Source organism: Coturnix japonica, chromosome 24 (genome assembly GCF_054131305.1).
Source record: "Coturnix japonica strain WE chromosome 24, WE-NBRP24, whole genome shotgun sequence".
NCBI lineage: Eukaryota > Metazoa > Chordata > Aves > Galliformes > Phasianidae > Coturnix > Coturnix japonica.
Window position 1 is genome coordinate 7,341,912 of NC_140686.1, and position 26,601 is coordinate 7,368,512.

Genomic DNA, 26,601 nt, shown 5'->3' on the forward strand with positions numbered 1-26,601 from the left:
GCCACATGAGTTCAAGGGCTTCCACAGGGCAGCATTGCTAACAGCTACAGAAGGCCACACAATGGAGCACCCAGTCCCTCTGAAATCAACACTCCAATGGGTTCAGGAAGGCCCAGGATAGCTATTCATGCCCAACAAGATTGATGCACTCAAAAAGAGTCTCTCACATCCAGACAACTCTTTGTGGGACCCTGGCATAATGCAGAAATGTGACTTTCTTTCTCAGCCTTCTCCTCCATCCTTAGTAGTTGCCCTGGCTCCTTTGTGAGATGCTACCCAGGCTGTTCCTCACATGCCCTCATGCTCTACTTTTTTCTATCTCTCTCTCCTAGGTGTACCGCCAGCTCCAAGACATGTCCTGTTATACCCAGTGTGTGCCATGCCAGCCCTGCGGCTCGACCCCTCTGGCCAGCAGCTGCAATGAGCCCTGTGTCAGGCAGTGCCAGAACTCAACCATCGTCGTTGAGCCCTCCCCCGTAATTGTGACCCTGCCCGGACCCATCCTCAGCTTCTTCCCACAGAACACTGTTGTGGGATCCTCCACCTCTACTGCTGTTGGCAGCATCCTCAGCTCTGAGGGAGTGCCCATCACCTCTGGGGGCTTTGACTTGTCTGGCTTTGGCAGCCGCTACTGTGGCAGAAGATGCCTGCCCTGACAAAGGCACTGGCTGTGATCCTGGAGAAATTCTTCTTGAAACTGTGAAAGTGATGCTGTCTCAAGAAGGAATCTTCAAGACTGCTTTCAGAGTCCTTGACAGTCCTCAGCTATTCTGGGGAATGCTGGCAGGAAGGGGCAATGCTAGGCTTTTGAAAACAAGGCTCATGTCTCTTCCAATCTCTTCCACATTACTTTCTTTTTTCTTCCCCTATCTCACCCCCCTCCCTCCACTTTATTTTTTCTCCCTTCTGTTCCTGTGTGCTATGAAGCTCTGTAAAAATTCATTTCATCTGTTAAAAATTCATTAAATATTTCTGCATCTCATTTGAGCTTTTGATGTTATTTTCACATTAAACTGCCTCCAGAATTGTCATGGGAGTATGGATTGGCTCTTCATGTGTATTAGATGAGTATTATATTCACCCTTCTCCATCCCCAGAAGAACAGGAGGTTGTGACAAACTGTAGAGGCTGTTGTCTTGGCACTGTCGCTTTCACCTGAAGAAGATAATGATGCCACTAGAGACCTGTGGCAGAACAAGAGACTACTGGCCTTTTCCTAGCTATGTTTCTGCCCACAGCTATCTCCAAAACTTGAGTTAAGTGAGAACACAACCTCACCTCCTGTTACAGAACAGAAACTGTGGTGTCAAAGGCCATGAAAAGAGGCCACTTTGCTGGGTCATAGAAACAGGGCTCCTCTTGCTGTCACACATGCCACACAGGGGAAGTAGGAGCAGATGGCAGACGTTCTTTTTCCACCCTTCATCTCCTATTGTTTATGAGCCTCCTCAGAACCAACTGGTTCCTTTCAAAAACGTTGGCACAAGCCTTGTGTGAGCTCAGAATTGCAATTGGCTGAAACCTGCACCGTGGAGCCTCTGTTCAGTGTGACATTTTTTTCCTCTATAAACATTCACTAAAGATTTCTGCATCTTCTTTGAGATTTTGATTATTCTTTCCACCTTGAATGGCCTCCATAACTGCCCAGGAGAATCGGCTTTGCTCCTGGTGGCTACGAGATGAATGTTTATGGAGACCCTTCTCCTTTGCCAGAAGAATGGGAGGTTGTGACACATTGCAGACTGCAGAGGTTGCTCTCTTGGGCACTGTACCATGAAGCAGAAGGTCTCTCTGACAGGGGTAGAAGAAGGAACTATTGGCCTTTGCCTTGCAATATTTCTGCTCACAGCTAAGCCCAAAGCTTAGCTTCATGGTGTGTAACAGAATTGTCATTTATGCCTTCTTGCTCACCTCAGACATAGATGTGTGTGACTCACATTCAGTCAATCGCTGCAATGGGTGTACTACTTTTCTCTCGAGAACACAGGGTCAGAATGGAGTTTCTTGGCCCTGCAGGCAGCGCCCCCTGCGGGTCCCGACGGCACTGTACTCCCGGGACGACCAAAGCGGTTCGTGTCCGGCCGCAGCCCCGGCTCCTCTTCCCGTGTGCCTACGGCGCAGTAATACACCGCCGCGTCCCCGAGCAGGGGCCCGGCGAGCCACAGGGCGCTGGAGCGGCGGTCTGCAGACACCAACAACCGCCCCACCGGGTCCGGCACCTCCTTGGAGCCTTTAAAAACGCTCACAATGAAGACAGGACCTCGGTCCGGGAGCTGACGGTACCAGTGGATGTTTTCGTTGGACTGTATGCTGGGGTGTGAGCAGGTGATGTTGATGCCGGTGTCCTCGCTGGTCTCTACCAAAGGCTCCTGCTGCACCTGGGCTCTGCTCACAGTCACTGCCGAGAAGAAAAGAAGCAGCAAACTCAGAAAATCCATTTTCTCCCTCTGAAATTTCATATCACAGGACAGAGGTGCACGAGCTGGGAAACAAGCCAAAGATTCAGAGGCGTTCGCGGCCGAGGCCCCGGCCCTCGCAGGACACAAAGTCCGGCCCCGCCGGCGGCAGCCACGCGCACCCAGGAGCACCCCGCCAGCCGCGCTTGGCACTGCCACAGCCCGCTACTCCGCTGCCCTTGCCTGCCCTGGCTCTCTGCTCCGCCCTCGGCGCCTCCTCCAGGTCGCCGCCGCTAGTTCCGCCCCGCGGCTGCTGGGAACCACCTCGCTGTCATTTGGATGTCCAGCAATGACATCTAAAGACATCTGCTATAAAACAGATCGCTGAAGAAGTTTTGAATGGAGTTGACCAGTAGTTCCTTCTGTTCCCTTCCTCAGTCGAGCTATGACTTCAACTGACATGACCCCAGAGAGATGACAGAGCTGCATCACAATGACATTAGCCAATCAGACACCCTTGGATGGATTGCTCATCAGCTCCAGGACACAAGTATGTCCAACTTTCATGACTAATTATGAAAATGTAGGAAATAGAAGCATTCATTATGTCAGACATTCACTTCTCATTATTTACTCTGTCTCAAGGTCCAGTGGACATACAATCTCCTTAGCTATCTTTTTGCTGACATGGTGGACACTTTGCTCACTATTCTTCCCTGACAAGTTTTCATCTCAGGAGGAGCTGTGGTCTTCCTGACTGCATCCCTGCATCCTCTTTGGAAGCTGCATGTCTGTGACTACTGATAGAGCCTCTTCCCTGCTTCAGGATACCACCATCATCCAGCCTCAAACATCCTGACTGCCTCTCTCTATGGCCTGTTTGCAACGGAGTCCACCTGCCTTGCCTTGGCAGCCAAGAGGTCCAAATGAACTTCAGAATGCGTTACACATTCAACACCCAATTGGTCAATAAATATTTATTTCCCTACATTAGCTAACCTTGTCATGTCTTGACAAATACCTGGAATGTATTTGACTGTTCTGCACTGCACAACGAAGGGCGTTCAAGGTGCTTTAAAGGAGCCAGAGGTGATAGTGGGGCTGGTAGGCATGTCCTGTGAGGAGAGCCTGAGGACACGTGGGTTCTGCAGTTTAGAGAACAAAAAGATTAGGGACATCATTGCTATCTACAACTTCCAGAAGAGGGAAAGCAGAAAGGGTGGTGCTGGTTATCTGGTGACAGGACATGTGAGGGAATGTCACAAAACAGTAAGAGGAGATGTTCAGGCCAGACAGTAGTGATGCTGCAGATCAGTTGATCATGAAACTCTCAGAGATTCAAATTGGAGGGCTAGAAGCCAGGCCTTATCTATTTTCTGTGCTGGATGCATGGGGGATAAGCTCCACCTATCAGGTGCATTTTGCACAAGATATCCTCATCTTATCTTCATTACTTCTGTAACATATGCAAACATTTTCCTGTAACAGTATATAGATGTTCTATACCTCCCCATAAAATCATTAACGTAGGGTTCTGCCTCATCGCACATGTTCAGACTTTTTGTGGTGGTGGTCCCACAGCCCTCTGGATGAAGTCAGTACTCTTCCTCCCTGTCCTCACTGCTTGAACCTTGTCTTCACCAATGCTCAGTTAGCCTTGGTTACACAATCCTTGCTTACACAAAATGAGCTGATTCAAAGCAGAACTTCCCTTGCCTACTTGATACAAGCAGTTCAGTATATCACTGTTATCTAGTTGGAAAAAGGGCACAGATTCTTCCTGTTTTCTCAGAAAAATCCAGGGTATTTATCAACGAGCATTAACAAGCTTAACACTATTGATACAACTGGTATCACTAGGATAAAAATAGTTTAATGTGAAGGTGGCCAAACAATGGAACAGGCTTCCTAAATATGTGGATGATGCCCCATGCCTGTCAGTGTCGACTGACATTTTTATAATGCTTTCATGAATATGCTTTTCCTTGTTGTTAACACTAATGAGATCAGGGAGTTGATCCTGAAGATGCCTTCCAGGTCCTCTTCTCTGCATTAGCTTTGCTAGCAAGAAGACAGATTAGCAGAATCTATTGGGATCCTGAATTGCCCCTGATGTGATCAGAACACTTGTTGCTAAGTGGGCCACACAAGTCACAAAACAACTCACCCGCTCATGCACACGTGTGGAATCATGGAAACCTCTTTGCCCACAGGCATTTGCATAACTCCAGCACACAGGCTCTGTTGTTTCACACCAATACCCTTCTAATTACTCCGCACTGATATCATTTTCCTTTGCAGGATTCTTCCAGTATGTGAACGGAGTGTTCTACCCACACTGACGCGTGTTGCCTGGAAATTCTTAGGTTTTTCTTTCTACCACTCAAAAGATGCCTTCCATGAGCAATGGAATGACATAAGTTGGGATGTGAAAAGTTCAGGAAACCAATACATAGGTCATATCATTAGCTGAGTTGTTTTGCATTCAAGAGGAACTTGTCAGAAAATAATCACTACTTCAAGTTGTGCCTCTGGAAAATGGGGCAGCATGGGTCCATTATAAAAGACAGCCCAGCTCATTGCTGCCTCATCCACTTCTCTCAACATCTTCCTCTTGGGAACCAGGTGAGTGTGAAAACCCTTCTTGTTCTCTTTATTCTCCAAACAGAGCTCTGAGCTCAACGGAACTTTCAGATGCTATAAGCTCTGTTCCATGCCTGGCTCCACTTATCATGAGAGAGGGAATTAGGGAGAATGTTTGTCTGGGGAGGATGGTGGGCCTGTAAGGAGGTAACTTGTGGCCTAGGGTCTAGGCAGTGCTTGTATAACTCCCAGAGGCTTTTACTGGGCTGTGTCAGGATGAGACCAAGAATCCCTTGAACATTCCTGAACTGTCTTCATATCCCAGCACTGCAGGCACTTTGAATCCTTCATAGTGTGATGATAGGCTGCTCCTCATGTGTCCTCATGTTCTGTTTTCGCCCTGCCCCCTCTGCCAGGTGTACCTCCATCCCTGAGACATGTCCTGCTGCAACCAGTGCCAGCCATGCAGGCCCTGTGGCCCGACTCCTCTGGCCAGCAGCTGCAATGAGCCCTGTGTCAGGCAGTGCCAGAACTCCACCATCGTCATCCAGCCCTCTCCCGTGGTGGTGACCCTGCCTGGACCCATCCTCAGCTCCTTCCCACAGAACACCGCCGTGGGATCCTCCACCTCTGCTGCTGTTGGCAGCATCCTCAGCTCTGAGGGTGTGCCCATCACCTCTGGGGGCCTTGACCTCTCCTGCATTTCCAACCGCTACTGTGGCAGAAGGTGCAATCCCTGCTAAAGGTGGTGCAGGCAAGGACCCCCAGGAATTCTGAACATGGCAATGGACAGAGAAAGAAATGTGTTGCTGTTTTTGCTCTGCAAGTCAGACATGTGGTGGCAGCATTTTGGCTCTCTGTCAACATGGAGAAAGTCTACTGATACTTGTTCTTACTCACTCTTTCTATCTAATATCATTTCTGTCCTTTTACTTTTAGAGACCTCTGTTGTTACCCCCTAAAATGAGCCCTGAGTGACCTGCTCATCTCCCAAAACTCTGGGCTGGGAGATACAGCTCATTGGCAATGCGGACGTATGAAATGGGGTCGGATTCTTGTCTACTCCTGCTGTTCACTGCCCACAGGGCCTCTTCTTGGAGTGACAATATTTCTGTCCTTAGACTCATTAAACAATTTCTGCATCCCTCAGTGTTTCCTTCTGTGTTGGTGTGGACTTTTTCCCTCCACATCTGCAGAGATGGCCAAGGGAGAAAGTGATGCCTTTGGTGATAGCAAGCTTGGAAGACTCCATCACTCCTCAGGTTATTGGAGGTCATGGCACACTGCAGACATTCATTTTTCAAGCACACTCTCTTGAAGGAGAGGAAGACATTGCTAGATGTTACTCCACAAACAATTACCATCAGTCACTCACTGACTTCTGGTGTTTCTCCTTACACAGATCTCCTTGACCCTTGAGCATGTCAAATGAATGGAAATCCTGACAGATGACATCTTCATGAGAGGACCTTTGTGCACGGGGAAGGTCCAGAGAAGGCAGAAGTCCCACAGACTTTTTTCCCCAGTCCCTGGGGAAATCTGTTGCTCTGGCTTTGGGAGGGGCAGTGCTGGTGTTCCCACAAAACCATCCAGAACTTGGAAGGCAGTGTTTTCATGGGTATTGGCCTATGTCTCTATTGTACATTCACATGACTTGGACTAGCTCGTCACTGAGAGTACACCTTCCCTGACTGTGGGAGTAGTACATCTGAGTGTGGGAAGTACACCTTCCATTCTCCTCCAGCCATTCATTCAGACATTCTTCATGACCCTTCCTGGAAGTGACTTACTAATTGCAGTCTCTCTAGTATACTGTTTTCCTTGTTCCTGACTTTTTCTCTTCTGTCTCATACCCGGCCTAGAAGTCATGGGACCTCTCAATCCTAACACTCAGATAAAACTTCTGTGACAAACAGATGGGTGTGATAAAATCCGGAAAATGAAAGGGCAGTGTAAGTGGAAACAGCCACACAGCCTGTATGATTAGCTGGGATGTCTTCCATTTATTACAAACACTGCAGAAAATGGTCACTCCTATGGATGCTCACCCCAGGCTAAGGGCAGTGCAGGACCAATGTATTAACAAAAGAAGGGTCTAGTCTGGATGAAGACAAGAAACCCTCTCACCTCTCTGAGACACGTCCTGCAATGTCCATGTCCTGCCATGTCCATCTTACTGTACAAACTCACCAGCCAACAGCTGCAAGTATATACTGTCATCATTAAATCCCTTCCTATGAAAGTGGCCCTGCTTGGCCTCACCCTCATCTCTTATCTGCCAAACATCATTGTGGGATCCTCCACATCTGCTGTGATTGACAGCATCCTCAACAGTGATGGAGTCTCCATCACCTCTGTGTTATTTGATCTCTACTCTATTTCCAGACACGACTATGGCAGAAAGTGCATGTCGTGCAGAATACTAAGGTCCTTATCTGCTACACTTTTCTCTCTTTTCCTTGTATTCCCTTCACAGTGCGTAATTCCCCATAGCCAACCCAGATTATATTGTGCTCACTCTCACTATATGGGACCAACAGAAAGCTGTCCAATCAGATCTGAACCATGGGTGATAGGCAAAGTTTTTTGGCAACACATGGAAGACACAAGTTGCTAGTAATGAATGGCAGCCCTGGACTGCATATGGTAAGGTGAGGACTTATGGGACTCTTTCATCATGTGGAAAGCATTCATGTGGAAGAATTACTACTGGAAAACCATGCCTCATCTCCTGTGCCCCTCCCAACTCTGAGATTTCCACATAGAGCTTAGGGAAAGAAGCTCTTACTGAAGCAGTGTAACAGCAACATTGCTTTCTCCAGGAAGGGTCACATCTGGTGATGTTCACCCTGCTGGGAAATTGGGCAAATGTCCATGAACCAAGAAGCAGTCTGCATGGGACTGCAAAGCTCAGGTGACTTTCAGACCTGCTGCTTAAAGCCTACAGTGCACAGCAGACAAATCACAATGCAGCATGTGTTGTCTGCACAGCCCACGGAAAAACTCCTGTGCCCCAGGAGTGTAAAGGAAGAGGATGTCCAGGTCAGGACCTCTTCCATCACTTTTCATTCCTCTCAAGAAACAGACATCAGTGCCTTCTGGAAGAGGATGTTGACCTGCAGATCTCTGTGTGCACAGGGGAAGCAGCGCTGCCAGGGGAGAACTGAGGCCCCTTTCCCCAGAGCTCCACCTTGCACAGACACGGCCCCTCCCTCCCCGGGGTTGTTGCACGGCCAACGAACCTCCCTGCACCAGGGTGTCCCGCACAGCACAGAGGTACAAGGCGCTGTCAGAGAGCTCGACTTCTGCCAGCTGCAGGAGGCTGTATTTCCCGGTGGTGTTCAGCCACGTGGTGAAACGGCTATTGTGCTTGGGGCCTGCTGCTGTGTGATATGTGACCAGTTGTGGGGCCTGGCCTTTCTTCTGCTGGTACCAAAACAAGCCATAAATACTGGAGGTTTGGTATGTGCAGGAGGTCTGGAAGATGTTTCCCTCCTCCACTGTGACTTGTCCTTCTTGCTGGGTGACAATGGTCTGCCCCATGGCATCTGGAAGAAGAAAGTGAAGGTGAACAGGGAAGGCTCCAGTACGCCAAAAATGATTGGGTACAAAATAATGGGAGAGAAGGCAGAAAGTTGTTGAGGCCTAGACATAGCAAGGTGGTTTTGGAAGACCTCTGATGTTGTAGGCCAAAGCAGATGCTGTGCTGTTTCCCTGCTGAGGGCAACAGGGAACAGCCTGTCCTGGCTCTGCAGGTTGAAGGATCCATGGGGCTACTGGGAAAAGACACATCCTGCTTCTTTATCCCTGTCATCCTGGAGCACTCTTATGTCCCTCAGTATACTCTAAGCTGAGCTGGGGGGTGACAAATGTCATCTCTGCCTGATCTGATATGCAGGAGAATACAGGAAGCCATGGACAATGTGCACCAGCCTGCATCCCCTTAATGCTGATGGGATGAGATTTTTAATGTCACTCTTGTGACTTTGACAGGATTTGCTTCTATTTGTAGGAAAAGCTGAAATGTGGGCATGCAGAGATAGCTGTAATCTCCGGTGATTGCAGCAGATATGCCAGAAAAGAAAGGCAGAGATAGTGTGAAAAAAAAGCAGAGAAAAGCAGAAGAGGTCCTGAAGTCACTCTTATGTATCTTCCCTCATCATTTCCAACAGCAGCAGAATCTTGAGAGGACTGGTTCAAAACCATGTTTGTCTACCATTGTTTGCCCAAGGCTTATTTTTACTCAGGAGCTGTTTGCCACAAAGACCCGGTGAGGCTGGTGAGCACTTCCTGAAGAGAAGATGGATGCCTTGATTAAAAGCCAGAACTTACCCAGCAGTTGTCCCAGGAAGGCAGTGAGGACGAGATAGCTGCGGTGCATGCTGATACCGACCCTTCTGTTTGCTGAGTAAGAAGGAGGCAGAAAACCACCTCGCAGCCTAAGATGTCACAGCTGCCGGAAATGACTCTGCTGACTCCACAGGCAGGGTGCACGCTGCCATTAGCAACACCCACAGGTAACACCACCATTTCTCTTATAAGCCTTAAGCATGGAGCTAAGTGCTCTTCCTGCTCTGTGGCTAATGAGGATTGCAGTTCCAAGGTGGAAGCACACACCTTCACCCACTGGCTTGACAAGCACTCCCATAGTCACACAGCTCATCAGTGTTAACACAGGCCCCTGCCAGGAGCCAGCATGTGGCTCTCAACCTTTTTTTAGGATAGGCCAGCCTGCTGATCACTGGCCAACAAATGCATGCAGTCCCCCACTCCTCTCACACACTTCCCCACACTCGTGCTGGTCCCGCAGATATTACCATGGGATCTCAGCCTGCTGAACCTCCACTCCCAGGCTTTGTGTTTCCTTACCCACCTCTGTCCCATTTTCCTCACAGTTTAATCCTGATGTGCTATGGATGTGGTTTTGGCCATTGGCAGCCAGTCTCTACATCTGCTGTCCTTGACCTTGGTGCACTCCCATATGAGAAAGAGAGTACATTTCAATGTTACACAAGTAAGTCAGGACTTACGAAGAGACCTGTGCTGTGCTGGTCAGGCATAGGTCTTATCCCAGCAGGTGTACTGACTGGAAATCTGTGTCCTCCCTCCTCTGAAGTGCATCCTGGTCATTTTCTCACTGCCGCATTTCCCACAACTTTGACCCATTATGTATGCATTGCCTTAAAATTTGTCAGAGATTACACAGATGGCTCCAGTGCATCCTTATTATTTGTTTTCATCTTCTAACTTGTTGCTCACAAAGTTCTATGTCACTCACTTCAAATCTAACAGCTTTAGTTCCCTAATGGCCAAAGAATTATGGTCCGAAGAGTTCTGGTTCCCTTCCTTGTCTCCCTTTTTGCTTACAGTTTGGGGTCAGTCTGTGCTTTGCTTATCAGACTCCATTTTACTTGTAATTCCCTTTAAACTGAGAAGGGACTTGATCCACAGCCAGCATGAGCCAGTAGCCCTCACAGTCAACACACCTTACAGAGGCCTCTGCTGAAAATACACTTCACCTCCAGAGGCCCTCAATCCTGTCACACTATCTCATAGTCTGAAAACAGAGACACTGTGGGGACCACCTGTGTTTGTGCGGTGTTTGTGACCTCGACATGCCGCGCTCATGAAGGTGTGCAGCTGGAATGCCTTACTCCGGAGGATGCCGAGCAGTGCGAGGGACATTCTCCAGGTCAGCACTGTAAGCTCGGGCGTCCCCAGCGGGAGGAGCGGCATCGCCCCCTGCGGGCCCGGTCGGCACTGTGCATCCGCCACGCCCAAAGCGGTTCGTGCCCGGCCGCAGCCCCGGCTCCTCTCCCCGTGTGCCCAAGACGCAGTAATACACCGCCGCGTCCCCGATCCGGGGCCGGGCAAGCCATAGGGCGATGGAGCGGCGGTCTGCCGACAGCGACACCCGCCCCGCCGGGTCCGGAACCTCCTTGGAGCCTTTAATGACGCTGACGAGGAATGTGGGTCCTCTGCCTGGGAGCTGACGGTACCACTGGATGACTTGGTCTAACTGTGTGTCGGGGTGTGAGCAGGTGATGTTGATGCCGGTGCCCTCGCTGGTCTCTGCAGACGGCTCCTGCTGCACCTGGGCTCTGCTCACAGTCACTGCTGAGAAGAAAAGCAGCAGCAAACTCAGAAGATCCATTGTCTCCCGCTGAAATTTCATGCAGGCTGAGAGAGCTGCACGAGCTCGGAGAGAAGCCGAAGGGCAAGATGAGAGCACAGCCCCATCCCCCTGTAGCCCCCGCAGTGCGACCCCGCCGGCGGCAGCTCAGCGCACCCAGGAGCACCGCTGCCAGAACCGCCAGCCCTGTTGCCCGCCACAACCTCATCCCGTTGTTCCGCAGCCCGCGCAGCGCTGCTTCCGCCAGCCCCGGCTCTGCTCCTCCCTCGGCGCCTCCTCCCCTCCGCCGCCGCCAGCTCCGCCCCGGGGTGGCGCCCTGCTCCATTGTCACTCGGGGTTGCCCCGGGCTGCGGGTGCTCGGTAACTGCTCGGGAAGTGCTGTTCGGGCTCTGCGTGTCCCATAGAGTAGCCCAGGTGCGGACGCGTAAGAGGAGAGCTGAGGGACTGCTGTGAAAGCTCCTTCGGAGCAGAAGAAACCAGTCGCCCGTCTACAGAGTCCCCCACGACCTGGGCAGGCGAGAGGGGAGAGCGATGCGGCCGACCCCTGGTGCCTCGCTTGTACCCGGCGCTGCCGCAACTCCGGAATCCCGGCAGCGGAAACGGGTCTTGTGCTGCTGCCCGGGAACGCGGCACCGCGAGAGCTCCACGAGCTCCGAGTCCCGCAGTCTGCTGCTGCCCGTGGTGCTGATGTCGCTGCTCGAGGAGTCCCAGAAAGGCCGGCTGCGGAACCGGGTAGGGCGTCTGGGAATGCGGACCAACAGGATTTGAATGCATAGGAGAGTCTGAGAGGGAGCCTGGAGTCACGGTTACAGATTCCCTGACAGGATCAGCGGGATCCAAAGCAAAGTTTATGGGGATAGGAAAGGTGCCTGCCACATCTGGTTGGGGTTCAAGGCCTGCACTTGTTCCATTAGAATCGTGAACCCGTCTTCTTGTAGCAGCACACAGCACATGGCGGGGACATCTTCAGCCCCAGTCTGACTCCACCATTTGGCACCAAGCCACTCATGCCACTCTCCCCAGTAACTGGTAATTTGTCCATCCAGTGTGCACAAGACTGAGTGAGATGGTGCAGAGCTAAGAAATGATTCATAAGAGGACAGAACAATCTGTGGGGATCAAACACGTGGCTCAAGCAGATCTCAGGGGCCCCTTCCGCACACCACTCTATCCCTCCCCAGGTGTTCATCCCGTTCTCTGTATGTCCCTTCCATGAAAAGCAGAGCATTTCTCCTGATGATAAAAAAATTCTCCAGTTTGGGGAACAATGGTAAACCAGATCTCCATGAAGATGAACTTGCTAAGGAAGTTATAGACTGGGATCCTCAGGTATCTTTCACTTCCCACACTGACAAAGGAGATGCTGTTCCTATCAAGATTATGAGATGCACGGGAAAGATAATGACACACAGGACCATGTGTCACCTGGTTGGTCTCTTTAAGCCCAGAAAAAACAATTTGGTCACTGACCTCCTGCTCTCCTTTGTCATGGCTCTACATTTTCTGGTTCACTGCTCTTTTCTTGAAGCTATTTCCCTCAGACACAGTCTCATCATATTTCACCTACTGGTCTCTCTACGTATTCCCTTCCCTACCATTTTCAGCCTTCTCTGACAAACAGCCCTCTGAAAATAAAGGCTACATCAATGCACTCACAAAAGCACAGGGAAAAGAATGATCAAGCACACTTTGGGTACGTGTGCTCTCATCACTCAAGCTAATGCACACACATGGCTGGAGATGCATTGGTTGAGGCCATGGGGAGCTGACTGAGGAGACACTGGGGACCAATCTGGCAGGGCAAGGCTGCAGTGCTCTGAGCAGGATAGGGCTTCAGATGAGCTGCCAGCACAATTTACAGATGTGCAGCGATGGCCCAGTGAGAGGAGCCCAAGGAGGTCATGCAATTTCACCACAATGCAGTGCGATGAAGAAGAGAACTGAAACCCAGCAGTCCAGCCCACCTGCCTTGGAATCCAAACACATGGGATCACTGGAGTATGCTGGGATGGAGGAAAAGAGGAAGTCATGGCACATGTGCATGCAGGGTAATCCCAGACTGCATAGTTTGCCTAAGATGGATCCCCCGCAGCACTTTGAGTTGAGTCCTCTGCCATCACTGACTCAGTCCTGTCCCACAGACAGTAAGGCCTCTCTATGCTGGTACTCAGAAGAAGCCTCCATGATGGAATGGGTGTGGCATGATCCAAGAAATGAACAAGCAGTATTCAAGGAAGCAGTCATACAACTCTTGACATTGTCTGTTTTCCATTCATCACAAGCACATTAGAAACTTTCATGTCCATGAAGACTATGCCTGGGCCTGGGGCAGTGCAGTGTCTACATTAAAGACAGCTTGATTCCTTCACCCTCCAATCAACATCTCTCACCTCTTTCTTCCTAGTAACCACATGAGTCTGAAGCCCTTCTCCCACTTCCTTTTCTGGTATGTTTGTGTTGGGCTTGTCTAATGTGGATTTTTCAATAAGAGTGGCAGATGACTTGTTGCATCTGGCCAGCATTTTCACATCACATCTGGATAAAGTGAAGACAATCTTTTATCCATTTGTTAATTATTATGCAGCCATAAGCATCTTCCTACAAATGAAATTCTGATAGACCAGGCGTTGTTTAGCTTGGTGGAGTCTGAGCTAGGTTTATATCAATACTTATAGTTATCGAAAGGAAAGGTATCAAGAGGATGGGACCAAGATTTTTTCAGTAGTGCTCAGTGTGGTAAGAGGCACAAAGTCACACAAAGGAATATCTTCTTTCATATGAGCGTGAAGGAGCAAAGCACTGAAATAAGCTGCCCATAGAGGTTTGTAATCTCCTTGGGAGATACTGAAAACACATCTGAATGAGATCCTGTTCAGGCTGATCTAGGGAATGTGCTTTACTATGGAAGTTGGACTAGATGATGTTCACGTGTCCCTTCCAACCCCTACATTTCTGTGATATTTTGATTCTACCTGCCAGTTAAAATGGCTCATTGTTGTGTTCCTTGGAGCTTCATGGACTGTTCCTCTTATGTTCCTGTGCTCTGCTTTCTCCTCAGCATCTCTCCCACGTACAGCTTCAGTCCTGATCTATGTACCGCTATTACTAGTGCCCAGCATGCCCAGTACCTGCCATGCTGGACTTCTGGACTCATGCTGCTGGTCAAAAGCTGAAATGATGCAGTGCCTATCTCCACTGTCATAACTGTGACCCCTTCCGTGATAGTGGTCCAGTCTGCCCACATCCACAGCTCCTTCATGCAGAACACTAATGTGAGATCCTCCAAATCTGCTGCTGTTGGCAGCATCCTCAGCAGTGATGGAGTCTGCGTCTCTTTTGGGTACAGTGAACTCTCCTGCACTGCCAGGTGCTATTGCAGCAGATGGAATCCTGTTGTGCTAAACCTCAAATGAAAGTCCATGCCTGGTCCCCCAGGAATTTGTAAGGTTTGCTGAACTGAGGACTGAGATCCCGGCCATGCATGTCAGAAAGATCGAGTGTCCAGTGCTCTCTTCAAAAAACAGGGCAGGAAATACTCTCTGAAGACATTGCTACAGCCTCATTTACTTGTCTCCTACTATCTCATTTCTCTTTCCTTTCTACTATTCTTTAAGACCCGCAGGACACAGGAGACTTCCAGGCATTCTGCTGGCTGCTCTCCCTCTATGGGACAGTCAGATAGGATTTTGATGGAACCTCAGCAATAGATTTTTTCAGCTGCCTGCACTGACAGGGTTCTCTCAAAGTGAGATCAAGTGTCTCTTCCTAGTCCTTACAACTGTCTGCTTCCCAATCTTCACCTCCACATGATCCTTTGTTGTTGTAGTCTTGTGTAGCAAAGGAAGAAAGGTAATTTTTGTTGTCAGGGAATGAGGTGAGGACATGAAGGCGGACTTCCATCCTCTGGAGAGATGCAGAGATGTGGATTTGATAGAAGGTGCACTCAGAGGAGAAGCAATGAATTGGATGGTTGCATTTGAGAGGAAGTGTCTACTCTGGCTTCTCTGATAACATGTCCGGTGTCAACCATGACTCTCTTCTACTCACTTTTAACATCCGTTCTGTTTACAATCCATTTTCCCCAAAGATCTCTTTTAGTTAGTCCTACAACGAGTCTGGTCTGACCTACTTTTGATTTTTCACACCCCTCTTCGATGCAAAATGTACAAACAGTCCTGTGATTCCGAGACAGATTTATCTTCTGAACAAAAAATGGAAAAGGAACAGTCTAGTCTTTTGAGAGCTGTAGTTCATTTTTCTGTTCTGAGACAGGTAATGGAACTATCAAAGATCCATGGAACTCCAGAATTAATAGTTTAACTCCCACTGCACTGGATGACATTATGATGTGGAACAATGATAACAAAAGTCATAGAACCATGACAACCCCACTACACTTTATCAGGCTGACTTCACCTGCCTTCTCCAGACCTGATCACCACTAGAGCTGAGACATCGGTCTCACCCATGAAATTCTGCCCTATAAATGTTTGAGCCTTTAATCACAGAACTTCAAAGAAAGCTTCATTAGAAAATGGGCTCATCATAAACCTGAAAATGAAAAGGTAGCACTGAAGGAAATAAAAAACCAGCCCATATAATGAGAAGGGATAGCTTACATTCAATGTTAGTTAGTCATAAAATTATGGTCTGTATCAACCATACCTCTGGACCTGCAGCAATGAAAGACCAATATAAAAGGCAGCCCAGTTCCCAACTCTGCCATCCACTTCTCTTGCCTTCTCCTAACTAGGAACTAGGTAAGTGTGAAGCCTTCTCTCCTCCTCTTGTCTCAACAAAATGTTATCAGATAGTTGAGTTCTGTGCTATGGGAGACCATGGAGGAGATGACGTCTGCTCAGAGAATGCTTGGGACACAGCTTACATGGCTTTAGATTGATGCACTCAAAAAGAGTCTCTCACATCCAGACAACTCTTTGTGGGACCCTGGCATAATGCAGAAATGTGACTTTCTTTCTCAGCCTTCTCCTCCATCCTTAGTAGTTGCCCTAGCTCCTTTGTGAGATGCTACCCAGGCTGTTTCTCGCATGCCCTCATGCTCTGCTTTTTTCTGTCCCTCTCTCCTAGGTGTACCGCCAGTCTCAAGACATGTCCTGCTACACCCAGTGTGTGCCATGTCGGCCCTGTGGCCCAACCCCTCTGGCCAGCAGCTGCAATGAGCCCTGTGTCAGGCAGTGCCAGAACTCCACCATCATCGTTGAGCCCTCTCCCGTGGTGGTGACCCTGCCCGGACCCATCCTCAGCTCCTTCCCGCAGAACACTGTTGTAGGATCCTCCACCTCTGCTGCTGTTGGCAGCATCCTCAGCTCTGAGGGAGTGCCCATCACCTCTGGGGGCTTTGACTTGTCTGGCTTTGGCAGCCGCTACTGTGGCAGAAGATGCAACCCCTGCTAAAGCTGCTGGCCGTACTGCTGGAGAAACTGAACCATGAACATGGTGCTGTATCAAAAAGGAATCTTCATGCCACTGCTTTCAGAATTCCTGACCCGATTCAGCTACCTTAGGAGAAGCTGAGAGGAAAGTGCAATCCTGGGTTTTCTGAAAACATGGCTCATGTCCCTTTTTCTTTGCCTCTACCTAACCCTTTCAGTCCATTTTCTTTTTTCATATATTCTTCTTCTCTTCTCTTCTGCTCCTATGAAGCTCCTTAGAACCATCCCTTCCCTTCCAAAAAGGCTGTCACTAGCCTTACAAGAGGTCAAACACGGGAATGGGTGCATCCTGCACTCTGAAGTCCCTGCCCAGTGTGATCTCATTTTTCTCTAAATATATTCATTAAAGATTTCTGCATCTCATTTGGGCCTTTGATTTTTCTTTCCAGCTTGTAAGGCTTCTAGAGCTATGGCTTTGCTCTTGGTATATATTAGAGGAGTGTTTATTGAAACCACCTTTTGCCAGAAGAATGGGAGGTTGTGGCACGCTGCAGAGGCTGCTGTCTTGTGCACAGTTCCTTGCAGCTGGAGATCTCTCTGCCTATGGCAGAACAATTTCAGCCATTATTTGCAACATTTATACCTATAACTCAGCCCAAAGGTTATTTGTAGGGACAACACAACAACTGCTCTGCTCATATAAAAAGGTTCAGCTGTGTGGGAGGCCATGGGTACAAGCCACTCTGCTGTCTCATAGAAACTAGGTTCTTCTGCTATCGTCAGTGTGGCATCAGGGAGGAAAGAGGTGATAGCAGACGTAGTAGAACTGTGAGGACATCTCCGTGGTGTACAACGGAGCCTGTATTGTCATTCGTGCCATCTTGCTCACCTCAAACACAGATGTGTCTGACTGTCAAGAAGACAGGAAGGTGCACTCTAGTCAGGTTGGAGTTTGGCGGCCCTGAACGCTGCGCCCCCTGCGGGCCCGGACGGCACTGTACTCCCGTCACGCCCAAAGCGGTTCGTGCCCGGCCGCAGCCCCGGCTCCACTCCCCGTGTGCCCACGGCACAGTAATACACCGCCGCGTCCGCGAGCCGGGGCCGGGCGAGCCACAGGGCGCTGGAGCGGCGGTCTGCCGACACCGACAGCCATCCCGCCTGATCCGGAATCTCCTTGGAGCCTTTAAAAGTGGTGACAAGGAATGTGGGGCCTCGGCCCGGGAGCTGACGGTACCAGTGGATGTACTCGCTGGACTGTATGTTGGGGTGTGAACAGGTGATGTTGATGCCTGTGCCCTCGATGGTCTGTGCCGACGGTTCCTGCTGCACCTGAGCTCTGCTCACAGCGACTGCTGAGAAGAAAAGAGGAAAGAAACTGAGAAAATGCATTTTCTCCGGCTGAAATTTCACACTGTAGCAGAGAGATGTACGGGCTGGAAAAGCAACCAACGGTCCAGAAGCGTTCGCGCCACCGGACTCCGCAGGACCCAAAGTCGGACCCCGCCTGCGGCAGCCCCGCGCACCCAAGAGCACAGCGGCCGGACCCGCCAGCCCCGCCCGGCACTACCACAACCCGCTACTCCGCCGCCCGCGCCGCGCTGCCCCTGCCAGCCCTGGCTCTCTGCTCCGCCCCGCGGCACCTCCTCCCCGTCACCGCCCCAACTCCGCCCCGTGGCTAATCGGAACCACCTTGCTGTCATTTGGATGTCCAGCAGTTACATCTAAAGACATCCGCTCTAAAACAGATCGTTGATGAAGGATTGCATGGAGTGCAGTTGGCCAGCAGTTCCTTGATTTCCCTTTCTCAGTCTAGCTATGGCTATTGTAGGGGTTGGAAGGGACCTCCAGAGATCATCGAGTCCAACCCCCTGCCAAAGCAGGTTCCCTACACCAGGTCGCACTGCCAGGGGAGAGCTGAGGGCCCCTTCCCCAGAGCTCCGCCTTGCAGAGACAAGACTCCTCTCTCCCCCGGGGTTGTTGCACGGCCAAGGAAGGTCCCTGCACCAGGGTGTCCTGCACAGCACAGAGGTACAAGGCGCTGTCAGAGAGCTCGACTTCTGCCAGCTGCAGGAGGCTGTATTTCCCGGTGGTGTTCAGCCACGTGGTGAAACGGCTATTGTGCTTGGGGCCTGCTGCTGTGTGATATGTGACCAGTTGTGGGGCCTGGCCTTTCTTCTGCTGGTACCAAAACAAGCCATAAAAGTAGGAGGTCTGGTATGTGCAGGTGGTCTGGAAGGTATTTCTCTTCTCCACTGTGACCTGTCTTTCTTGCTGGGTGACAATGGTCTGCCCCATGGCATCTGGAAGAAGAAAGCAAAGGTGAGCAGCTCTGCAGGGAAGGCTCTGGGCTGCCAACACTGAGTGGACACAAAACAGATTGAGAGAGGGCTCGCTGTCCTTTTTCCTGCAGAAAAGTATTGAGGCCTGGGCAAGGTGGTTCTGGAAGGGGATCTGAGCTTGTAGGTCAGTTCAGGTTCTGTGCTCCATTCCTGCTGAGGGCAACAGGGAACAGCCTGTCCTGGCTCTGCAGGTTGAAGGACCCATGGAGCTAGTGGGAAAAGATGCATCTTGCTTCCTCATCCACATCCTCTTGGAGAGCTCCTAAGACCCTTACTGTACACAAAGATGAGCTGAAGTTTGACAAGTGTGATCTCTGGCTATGTTGACATCCAAGAGAACACGGAAAGCCATGGTCAGTATGCATCAGGCAACATCCACTTCATGCTGATGGGATTAAATGTTTAATGCCACTCTTGTGACTTTGACAGGATCTGCTTCTTTCTGCTGGAAAGGCTGAAATGTGGGAATGCGGCAATGGATGCAATCTCTGCGGGTGGCAGGAGGTGGGTCAGAAGAGAAAGGAAGAAAAAGAGAAAAAAGAGAAAAACAAGAGATAGTTCTGTGGTCTCACTATCTTTCCTCATCACTTTTGACAGCAGCAGAATCTTGAGAGGACTGGTGCACAACCATGTTTGTCCATTAATATTTGCCCAAGGTTTGTTGTAACTCAGGAGCTGTTTGCCACGAAGACCCGGTGAGGCTGGTGAGCACTTCCTGAAGAGAAGATGGATGCCTTGATTAAAAGCCAGCACTTACCCAGCAGTTGTCCCAGGAAGGCAGTGAGGACGAGATAGCTGCGGTGCATGCTGAGACCGACCCTCCTGTTTGCTGAGTGAGAAGGAGGCAGAAAACCACCTCCCAGCCCAAGATGACAGAGCTGCCGGAAATGAGTCTGCTGGCTCCACAGGCAGGGTGCACACTGCCATTAGCAACACCCACAGGTAACACCACCATTTCTCTTATAATCCTTAAGCACAGAGCCAAGTGTTGTTCCTCCTCTCTGGCTGACAAGCATTGCAGTTCCCCAGTGGAAACATACTTTCATCCACTGGCTTTACAAGGACTCCCACAATCTCACAGCCACATCCAATACCCCTGCCTGGTATGCTTTGGATGTGGTTTTGGTCTCTGACAGCCAGATCTCTACTGCACAGCAGTCTCTGCATCTACTGGCCTAGATCTTGGTGCACTCCCACATGAGAAATAGAGCACAGTTTCAACACTGCACAGACAAGTCAAGAATTAAGAAGACGACAGGATGTGCTGTGGTGGTCAGGCACAGGGCTTATCCCTGAAGGTGTACTGACCGGAAATTTTGTCCTCCTTTCTCTGCAGTGCATCCTGTTTTTCCTCCCTACAACCCATTTTGTGACGCCTTTGACCTTTCCCTAAACATTCCTTAATATGTTTGAATAGCCCCACAAGTCCCTCAAGAGCATTCCTCATCTTTCTTTTCATTTTGTCACTTGTCACTAACAAAACTCAGTCACTCATTTCTAATCTAACAGCAATCGTTCCCTAATGGCACCCATTAGGTGCTGAAGAGTTCTTGTCTCCCTCCTTGTCTCCCTTATGCTTACATTTTGGGGTTACTCTATGCATTATCACTGTCCCTTTTAATTGTACTTCCCTTGGAACTGAGAAGGGACTTGATCCACAGCCAGCATGAACCAGCAGACCTCACAACCAACACACCTTACAGTGGCCTCTACTGAATCTACACCTCACCTGCAGGGGCACTAAATCCTGTCACACCATCTGGTGGTTTTAAGGAATAGCCACTGTGGGGACCGCTTGATTGTGTCTGCGACCTCGACATGCCGCACTCAAGGCGTGCAGCTCGAAGGCCTTACTCCGGAGGATGCCGAGCAGTGCGAGGGACATGTTCCATGTCAGCAATGTCAGCAATGTCAGCTCGGGAGGTCCCAGCCGGAGGTGCTGCATCGCCCCCTGCGGGCACGGACGGCACTGTGCCCCCGCCACGCCCAGTGCGGTTCGTGCCCGGCCGCAGCCCTAGCTTAGCTTCCCGTGGGTCCACGGCGCAGTAGTACACCGCCGCGTCCCCGAATCGGGGCCGGGCGAGCCACAGGGCGCTGGAGCGGCGGTCCGCCGACACCGACAGCCGCCCCATCGGGTCCGGAACTTCCTTGGAGCCTGTAACAGCGCTGACGAGGATTGCGGGGCCTCGGCCCGGGAGCTGTCGATACCAGTGGATGTAATTGGCTTGTATGCTGGGGTGTGAGCAGGTGACGTTGATGCCGGTGCCCTCTCTAGTCTCTACCGAAGGCTCCTGCTGCACCTGGGCTCTGCACGCAGCCAATGCTGAGAATAAAATAAACATCAAGCTCAGGAAATGCCTTCACTAGAAAATCAATGTTATGTAGAGGAGAAAATAAAAGGTTCACGGAGATTAACGTTTTCTGAGTAGATGAAATATCTCACTAACTTGTTGTCTGTGGAAAAAAAAAAAAGCTGGGATATTTTTACGGAGGTTCCAAACCAGAAAGAGCAAGGGGTGAGAGCAAAAGTTGTTGCGGGAAGCAGCAGCGTGGGGAGGGATTTTTTAAGGAGCGCAGGGAGAAAGGGCAGACAGGTGGCAACAGTGCACTGAGCTCTCCGGTAACAGCCGGTCTGAATGCAGCCAGCAGGAAAGAAAGGGTCAACATGTCGGAAAGAAACCCCAGCAGCCCCGCGCACCCAGGAGCACTGCGGCCAGCACCGCGGCTCGGCGCTGCCGCATCCCGCCGCTCCGCCGCCCGCTCCGCGCTGCACTGCCAGTCCCTGCTCAGCTCGGCACTCGGCGCCTCTTCCGCCGCCGCCAGCTCCGCCCTGGGGCTGCGCCCTGCGCCAGCGTCACTCGCGGTTGCTCCGAGCTGCGAGTGTTGGGCTCCTGTGTGCGGGCAGCGGGTTTTGGGCACTGCATGTGCTGCAGCGTAGGCCGGGCACTGCGGTGTAGGTGGAGAGCTGAGAAAAGGCTGCGAAAGCCCCTTGGTACAGGAGAAAGCAGCTGCCCGCCTACAGCGTCCCCAGAGAGAAGGGCAGCCGAGAGCTCACACAGTGGCATGGGACGGCTCGAGCAGTGCAACGCTTCTGAGCCTTTGTCGCCCGTCTGTGCCCAAGGAGCTGCGGGAACGGGTCGTGTACTCCGGGTTCCGCAGCTCCTGCTGCCCTTGGTGCTGATGTTGCTGCTCGAGGAGCCCCAGAAAGGCCGGCAGCGTCACCGGGACAGACGGCTGGGAACGTGCAGCAACCGGCTTTGACTTCTGCTTTTTGACCTCTGTTCCGATAGTGAGACGGGGACACTCCTATATATACTATATATATGTATGTGTGTGTATATATGCTTATAAGGCACTTCATCCAGTCACATAGAGCATTAATGGAAATTCAAAGACTACTGGTCCAGCACTCATCCCTCAGAAGCCCCATTATAGATTCCTGTTCCCAGCTGTACTCTGAATAACAGTCACAGCAGTTATAGCCCAGCAGATCATCTAGTTTTTCACCTACATTATTATGCATTAACCCAAGCCATAACTCACCTATTTGATTGTGAGGGGACTATACAACAGGCAGTGAATGTGGTCATGCCAAAATCTAGGCACATAACATTCACTATCCTTGATTTTTTCACCGTCTCCTGAGCAGTGTACAGGATGCACTGATGTTGCTCAGACATTATTTGCCCTCTGTACAAACGCACTGACTGCTGCGGGAAAGGGAAAGGATCCTACACTACTCTGCACTACAGAAACAGGACAGAGCAGGCCTCGTTCACAGCTCTGATGCCATCTGGATTTGCCTGTTCATGTCTCTGTTAGAACCTTTTTTAGCCTCCATAATACTCTTATCCCTGGGACAGAAAAAAAAGAGGCAAAAGAGCCAAGCAGGATTGTCCTGGGAGCACTTTGAGGTGGAATAAGGTCACACCCAGGAGCTGTGCCACTTGCCAGAATGCCTCCAAGTAGTGGAGTTCAGCATGACACCATTTGCCTCTGTTGGACTCTTCCAGCACAAGAGCTGAATCTTCGGCCCAAATGGATTTGTATTGCCCAGAAATACCCGAGTCTCCATTCTAGCCACTCCTAAGTTGCCTTCAGCAAGGACTGAACATAGCACTAAGCCAGAAATGAAATTGAACAGCATAGGAAAACAACGAGGCCTACATCTGCAATGTTTTGAACAGAGGTGGAGCTTCTCAGAAAATATTACTGCTGTCTTTTCTCCTCAGTGATCTCTGTTAGAACCCCTCAAAGCCAGCCTGAAGTGACCTCCTTTCCCCTCTACACTTCTTGGCCAGGAAATGAGGGCCCCGTGGCAACACTGTTGTAGGAATGAAACTTGTTTCTTCCTGCTGCACCGCACACTTGAAGGCCACTCTTGGAGTGATTTTATTTCCTTCTTCAAGCAAACTGAACATATGCTATATCCTTTAGTGTGTCCTTCCCTGCTTTCGTGGAAGAAGAGTGGCTTCTACTAAATCCAGCAACAGTGGCAAAAGATAACTGGACATAGCAGTGGTTCTCTCTGGATGATAAAAACAAGTACAAGTAATGTATTCAAAGGAAAGCTTAAATTTGGCAACTGCCAAACCATTTTGCCTAGGCTTGTTTTTTTAATTGAATAATTTCCAAAGGATAGCAAGTGTGCTTTTCTCTCTGTAGGGTGATGTAAATAGATACTGGAATTCCCCTGCATTCCCATGGGCTATGTACATCTGCAACCAAATGTTTTGCACTTCAGCCAAGCCTCAGCAGTACAGAAGGGCTGCTGCTGGGAGGTCTCTGGTGAGACTGAATATGGAGGATGATGGCAGGGTTGGATTTCAACACTGCTGCATGTAAGGGTGCTGCAATCACAGCACTCTTCAGCACAGTGCCTTTCCTGACCCAATTGTCCCCAAGATGAGAGAATCCACAGGTTCCCTGCGCCTTAACTTTCTTACAGTTTTCCACCTCAAAACCTGCAGTCACACCTTCTGCCAGGACACTCCTGTTCCTTTTTTTTTTTTTTTTTGTTAAAAAAGCCACAGTTTCCACAGATCATCTCATCACCTGTGAAATGCAGGGAATCAGGGAATCATAGCATACTCTGAGGTAGAGCAAACACACAAAAGTCTGTGACTCCATCACCTTTCTCCACACAGGCTTAAGGAAAGCTAAACCACAATGCTCTTGATTCTGGTCTCATTTGTAACAGCTTGTTTCTCATCTCTTTCAAAAAATCTACTAAAAAATGGGAATTGTGGTATGATGGAAGCACAGGTGGAAAATGCCTTCTGATGAGTAAAAGGAGAGGGAGCAGGGAGAACTATGAAGATAATGCCGATGTCAGAACATATGCAAACACATGCAAAATGCAAAGCATTTAGGAAAATGAGGAAGAGAACAATCAAGTTCCTGTCCCAAAGACCGGGCTACAAACAGACCCAGAACTACAGGCTAAATGGACAATGATATTCCTGGCAGTACGCAATATATATACATATATGTAAAGCAAAGAGCAACACTGAGAAGCGTAGACATTCTAGATTCCCAGATGACTGTGACTTTCACCTGGAAACACTTATAATTCTCCCATATGACAAAAGAAATCCTCCACTTTTGGGAACAATGTTATACCAGATCTCCATGAAGATGAACTTGCTAAGGAAGATAGAGACTGGGATCCTCAGGTGCCTTTCACTTCCCACACTGACAAAGGAGAAGTCATTCTCATTAAGTTTAGGAGAGGCATGGGAAAGATAATGGCAAACAGGACCATGTGCCACCTGGGGTGGTCTGTTAAAGCCCAAAAAAATCAATTTGATCACTGATCTCCTGCTCTCTTTTGTCATGGCTCTACATTTTCTGGTTCACTGCTGTTTTGTTGAAGCCATTGCCCTCAGATGCAGCATCATCACATCCCTCCTACTGGTCTCTCTAGGAATTCCCTTCTCTCCCAATTACTGCATTCTCTGACAAACAGCCCTCTGAAAATAAAGGCTACATCAATGCACTCACTAAAGAGCAAGCACACATAGAAACAAAAGCGCACACATACTTCAGGTACATGCGTGCACTCATCACTCATGCTTAAGCGCACACATGGATGCAGAGGCATGGGCTGAGGCAATGGGGAGCCGACTGAGGAGACACTGGGGACCTTTCTGGCAGGGCAAAGCTGCAGTGCTCTGATGATAACCCCACTACACTATATCAGGTTGACTTCACCTGCCTTCTCCAGAACTGATAGTCACTAGAGCTGAGGCATCAGCCACACCCATGCGATTCTGCCCTATAAATGTTTGAGCCTTTAATCAAAGCAATTCAAAGAAAGCTTCATTAGAAAATGGGCTCATCATAAATCTGGAAATGAAAAGGTAGCACTGATGGAAATAAAAAAATAACCCATATAATGAGAAGGGATAGCTTACATTCAATATTAGTTAGTCATAAAATTATGGTCTGTATCAACCATACCTCTGGACCTGCAGCAATGAAAGACCAATATAAAAGGCAGACCATTTCCCAACTCTGCCAACCACTTCTCTTGCCTTCTCCTAACTAGGAACTAGGTAAGTGTGAAGCCTTCTCTCCTCTTCTTGCCTCAATGAAATGTTATCAGGTAGTTGAGTTCTGTGCTATGGGAGACCATGGAGGAGTTGACGTCTGCTCAGAGAATGCTTGGGACACAGCTTACATGGCCAACGACATTGATGCACTCAAAAAGAGTCTCTCACATCCAGACAACTCTTCGTGGGACCCTGGCATAATGCAGAGATGTGACATTCTTTCTCAGCCTTCTCCTCCATCCTTAGTAGTTGCCCTGGCTCTTTTGTGAGATGCTACCCAGGCTGTTCCTCACATGCCCTCATGCTCTACTTTTTTCTATCTCTCTCTCCTAGGTGTACTGCCAGCTCCAAGACATGTCCTGTTATACCCAGTGTGTGCCATGCCGGCCCTGCGGCTCGACCCCTCTGGCCAGCAGCTGCAATGAGCCCTGTGTCAGGCAGTGCCAGAGTTCCAATGTTGTTGTCGAGCCCTCTCCTGTGGTGGTGACCCTACCCGGACCCATCCTCAGCTCCTTCCCACAGAACACCGCCGTGGGATCCTCCACCTCTTCTGCTGTTGGCAGCATCCTCAGTTCTGAGGGAGTGCCCATCACCTCTGGGGGCTTTGACTTGCCTGGCTTTGGCAGCCGGTACTGTGGCAGAAGATGCCTGCCCTGATAAAGGCACTGGCTGTGATCCTGGAGAAATTCTTCTTGAAACTGTGAATGTGATGCTGTCTGAAGAAGGAATCTTCAAGACTGCTTTCAGAGTCCTTGACAGTCCTCAGCTATTCTGGGGAATGCTGGCAGGAAGGGGCAATGCTAGGCTTTTGAAAACAAGGCTCATGTCTCTTCCAATCTCTTCCACATTACTTTCTTTTTTCTTCCCCTATCCCACCCCCCTCCCTCCACTTTATTTTTTCTCCCTTCTGTTCCTGTGTGCTATGAAGCTCTGTAAAAATTCATTTCATCTGTTAAAAATTCATTAAATATTTCTGCATCTCATTTGAGCTTTTGATGTTATTTTCACATTAAACTGCCTCCAGAATTGTCATGGGAGTATGGCTTGGCTCTTCATGTGTATTAGATGAGTATTATATTCACCCTTCTCCATCCCCAGAAGAACAGGAGGTTGTGACAGACTGTAGAGGCTGTTGTCTTGGCACTGTCGCTTTCACCTGAAGAAGATAATGATGCCACTAGAGACCTGTGGCAGAACAAGAGA

At 49.8% G+C, this 26,601-nt stretch overlaps 4 protein-coding genes and 5 pseudogenes across 6 annotated transcripts; 4 read left to right on the forward strand and 5 right to left on the reverse strand.

Moving 5' to 3' along the window:
• Positions 1-353: 353 nt before the first annotated feature.
• Positions 354-656, forward strand: LOC146757205 (feather keratin Cos1-1/Cos1-3/Cos2-1 pseudogene; annotated as a pseudogene).
• Positions 657-1,149: 493 nt separating this feature from the next.
• LOC146757206 (T cell receptor alpha variable 4 pseudogene) lies at positions 1,150-3,366 on the reverse strand (annotated as a pseudogene). The gene has a single exon (XR_014937117.1). The product of XR_014937117.1 is annotated as a T cell receptor alpha variable 4 pseudogene (transcript).
• A 1,800-nt stretch (positions 3,367-5,166) lies between these two features.
• LOC107324960 (feather keratin Cos1-1/Cos1-3/Cos2-1 pseudogene) lies at positions 5,167-6,090 on the forward strand (annotated as a pseudogene).
• Positions 6,091-7,318: 1,228 nt separating this feature from the next.
• Positions 7,319-9,905, reverse strand: LOC146757207 (uncharacterized). The gene is made up of 2 exons (XM_085523730.1): positions 9,312-9,905; positions 7,319-8,527 (listed from the first exon to the last, which is right to left on the reverse strand). The coding sequence occupies exons 1-2, from the start codon at positions 9,358-9,360 to the stop codon at positions 7,914-7,916; spliced, it is 663 nt and encodes a 220-aa protein (XP_085379856.1). The 5' UTR covers positions 9,361-9,905; the 3' UTR covers positions 7,319-7,913.
• A 450-nt stretch (positions 9,906-10,355) lies between these two features.
• LOC146757208 (T cell receptor alpha variable 26-2-like) lies at positions 10,356-11,414 on the reverse strand (annotated as a pseudogene). Its single transcript, XR_014937125.1, has 2 exons — positions 11,316-11,414; positions 10,356-11,168 (listed from the first exon to the last, which is right to left on the reverse strand). The product of XR_014937125.1 is annotated as a T cell receptor alpha variable 26-2-like (transcript).
• An 82-nt stretch (positions 11,415-11,496) lies between these two features.
• Positions 11,497-16,928, forward strand: LOC107324961 (feather keratin Cos1-1/Cos1-3/Cos2-1-like). The gene is made up of 2 exons (XM_085523731.1): positions 11,497-11,844; positions 16,201-16,928. The coding sequence occupies exons 1-2, from the start codon at positions 11,644-11,646 to the stop codon at positions 16,525-16,527; spliced, it is 528 nt and encodes a 175-aa protein (XP_085379857.1). The 5' UTR covers positions 11,497-11,643; the 3' UTR covers positions 16,528-16,928.
• A 517-nt stretch (positions 16,929-17,445) lies between these two features.
• LOC146757209 (T cell receptor alpha variable 4 pseudogene) lies at positions 17,446-18,068 on the reverse strand (annotated as a pseudogene).
• A 2,431-nt stretch (positions 18,069-20,499) lies between these two features.
• On the reverse strand, positions 20,500-21,702 carry LOC146757210 (M1-specific T cell receptor alpha chain-like). Its single transcript, XM_085523652.1, is given in 4 exon segments — positions 20,500-20,776; positions 20,779-20,820; positions 20,823-21,167; positions 21,543-21,702. Coding segments are annotated over 4 exon segments (594 nt in total). The 5' UTR covers positions 21,586-21,702; the 3' UTR covers positions 20,500-20,612.
• Positions 21,703-25,135: 3,433 nt separating this feature from the next.
• Positions 25,136-26,196, forward strand: LOC146757211 (feather keratin Cos1-1/Cos1-3/Cos2-1-like). Its single transcript, XM_085523688.1, has one exon. It carries the CDS (start codon positions 25,753-25,755, stop codon positions 26,053-26,055), a length of 303 nt encoding a protein of 100 aa, XP_085379814.1. The 5' UTR covers positions 25,136-25,752; the 3' UTR covers positions 26,056-26,196.
• The last annotated feature ends 405 nt before the right edge of the window (positions 26,197-26,601 follow it).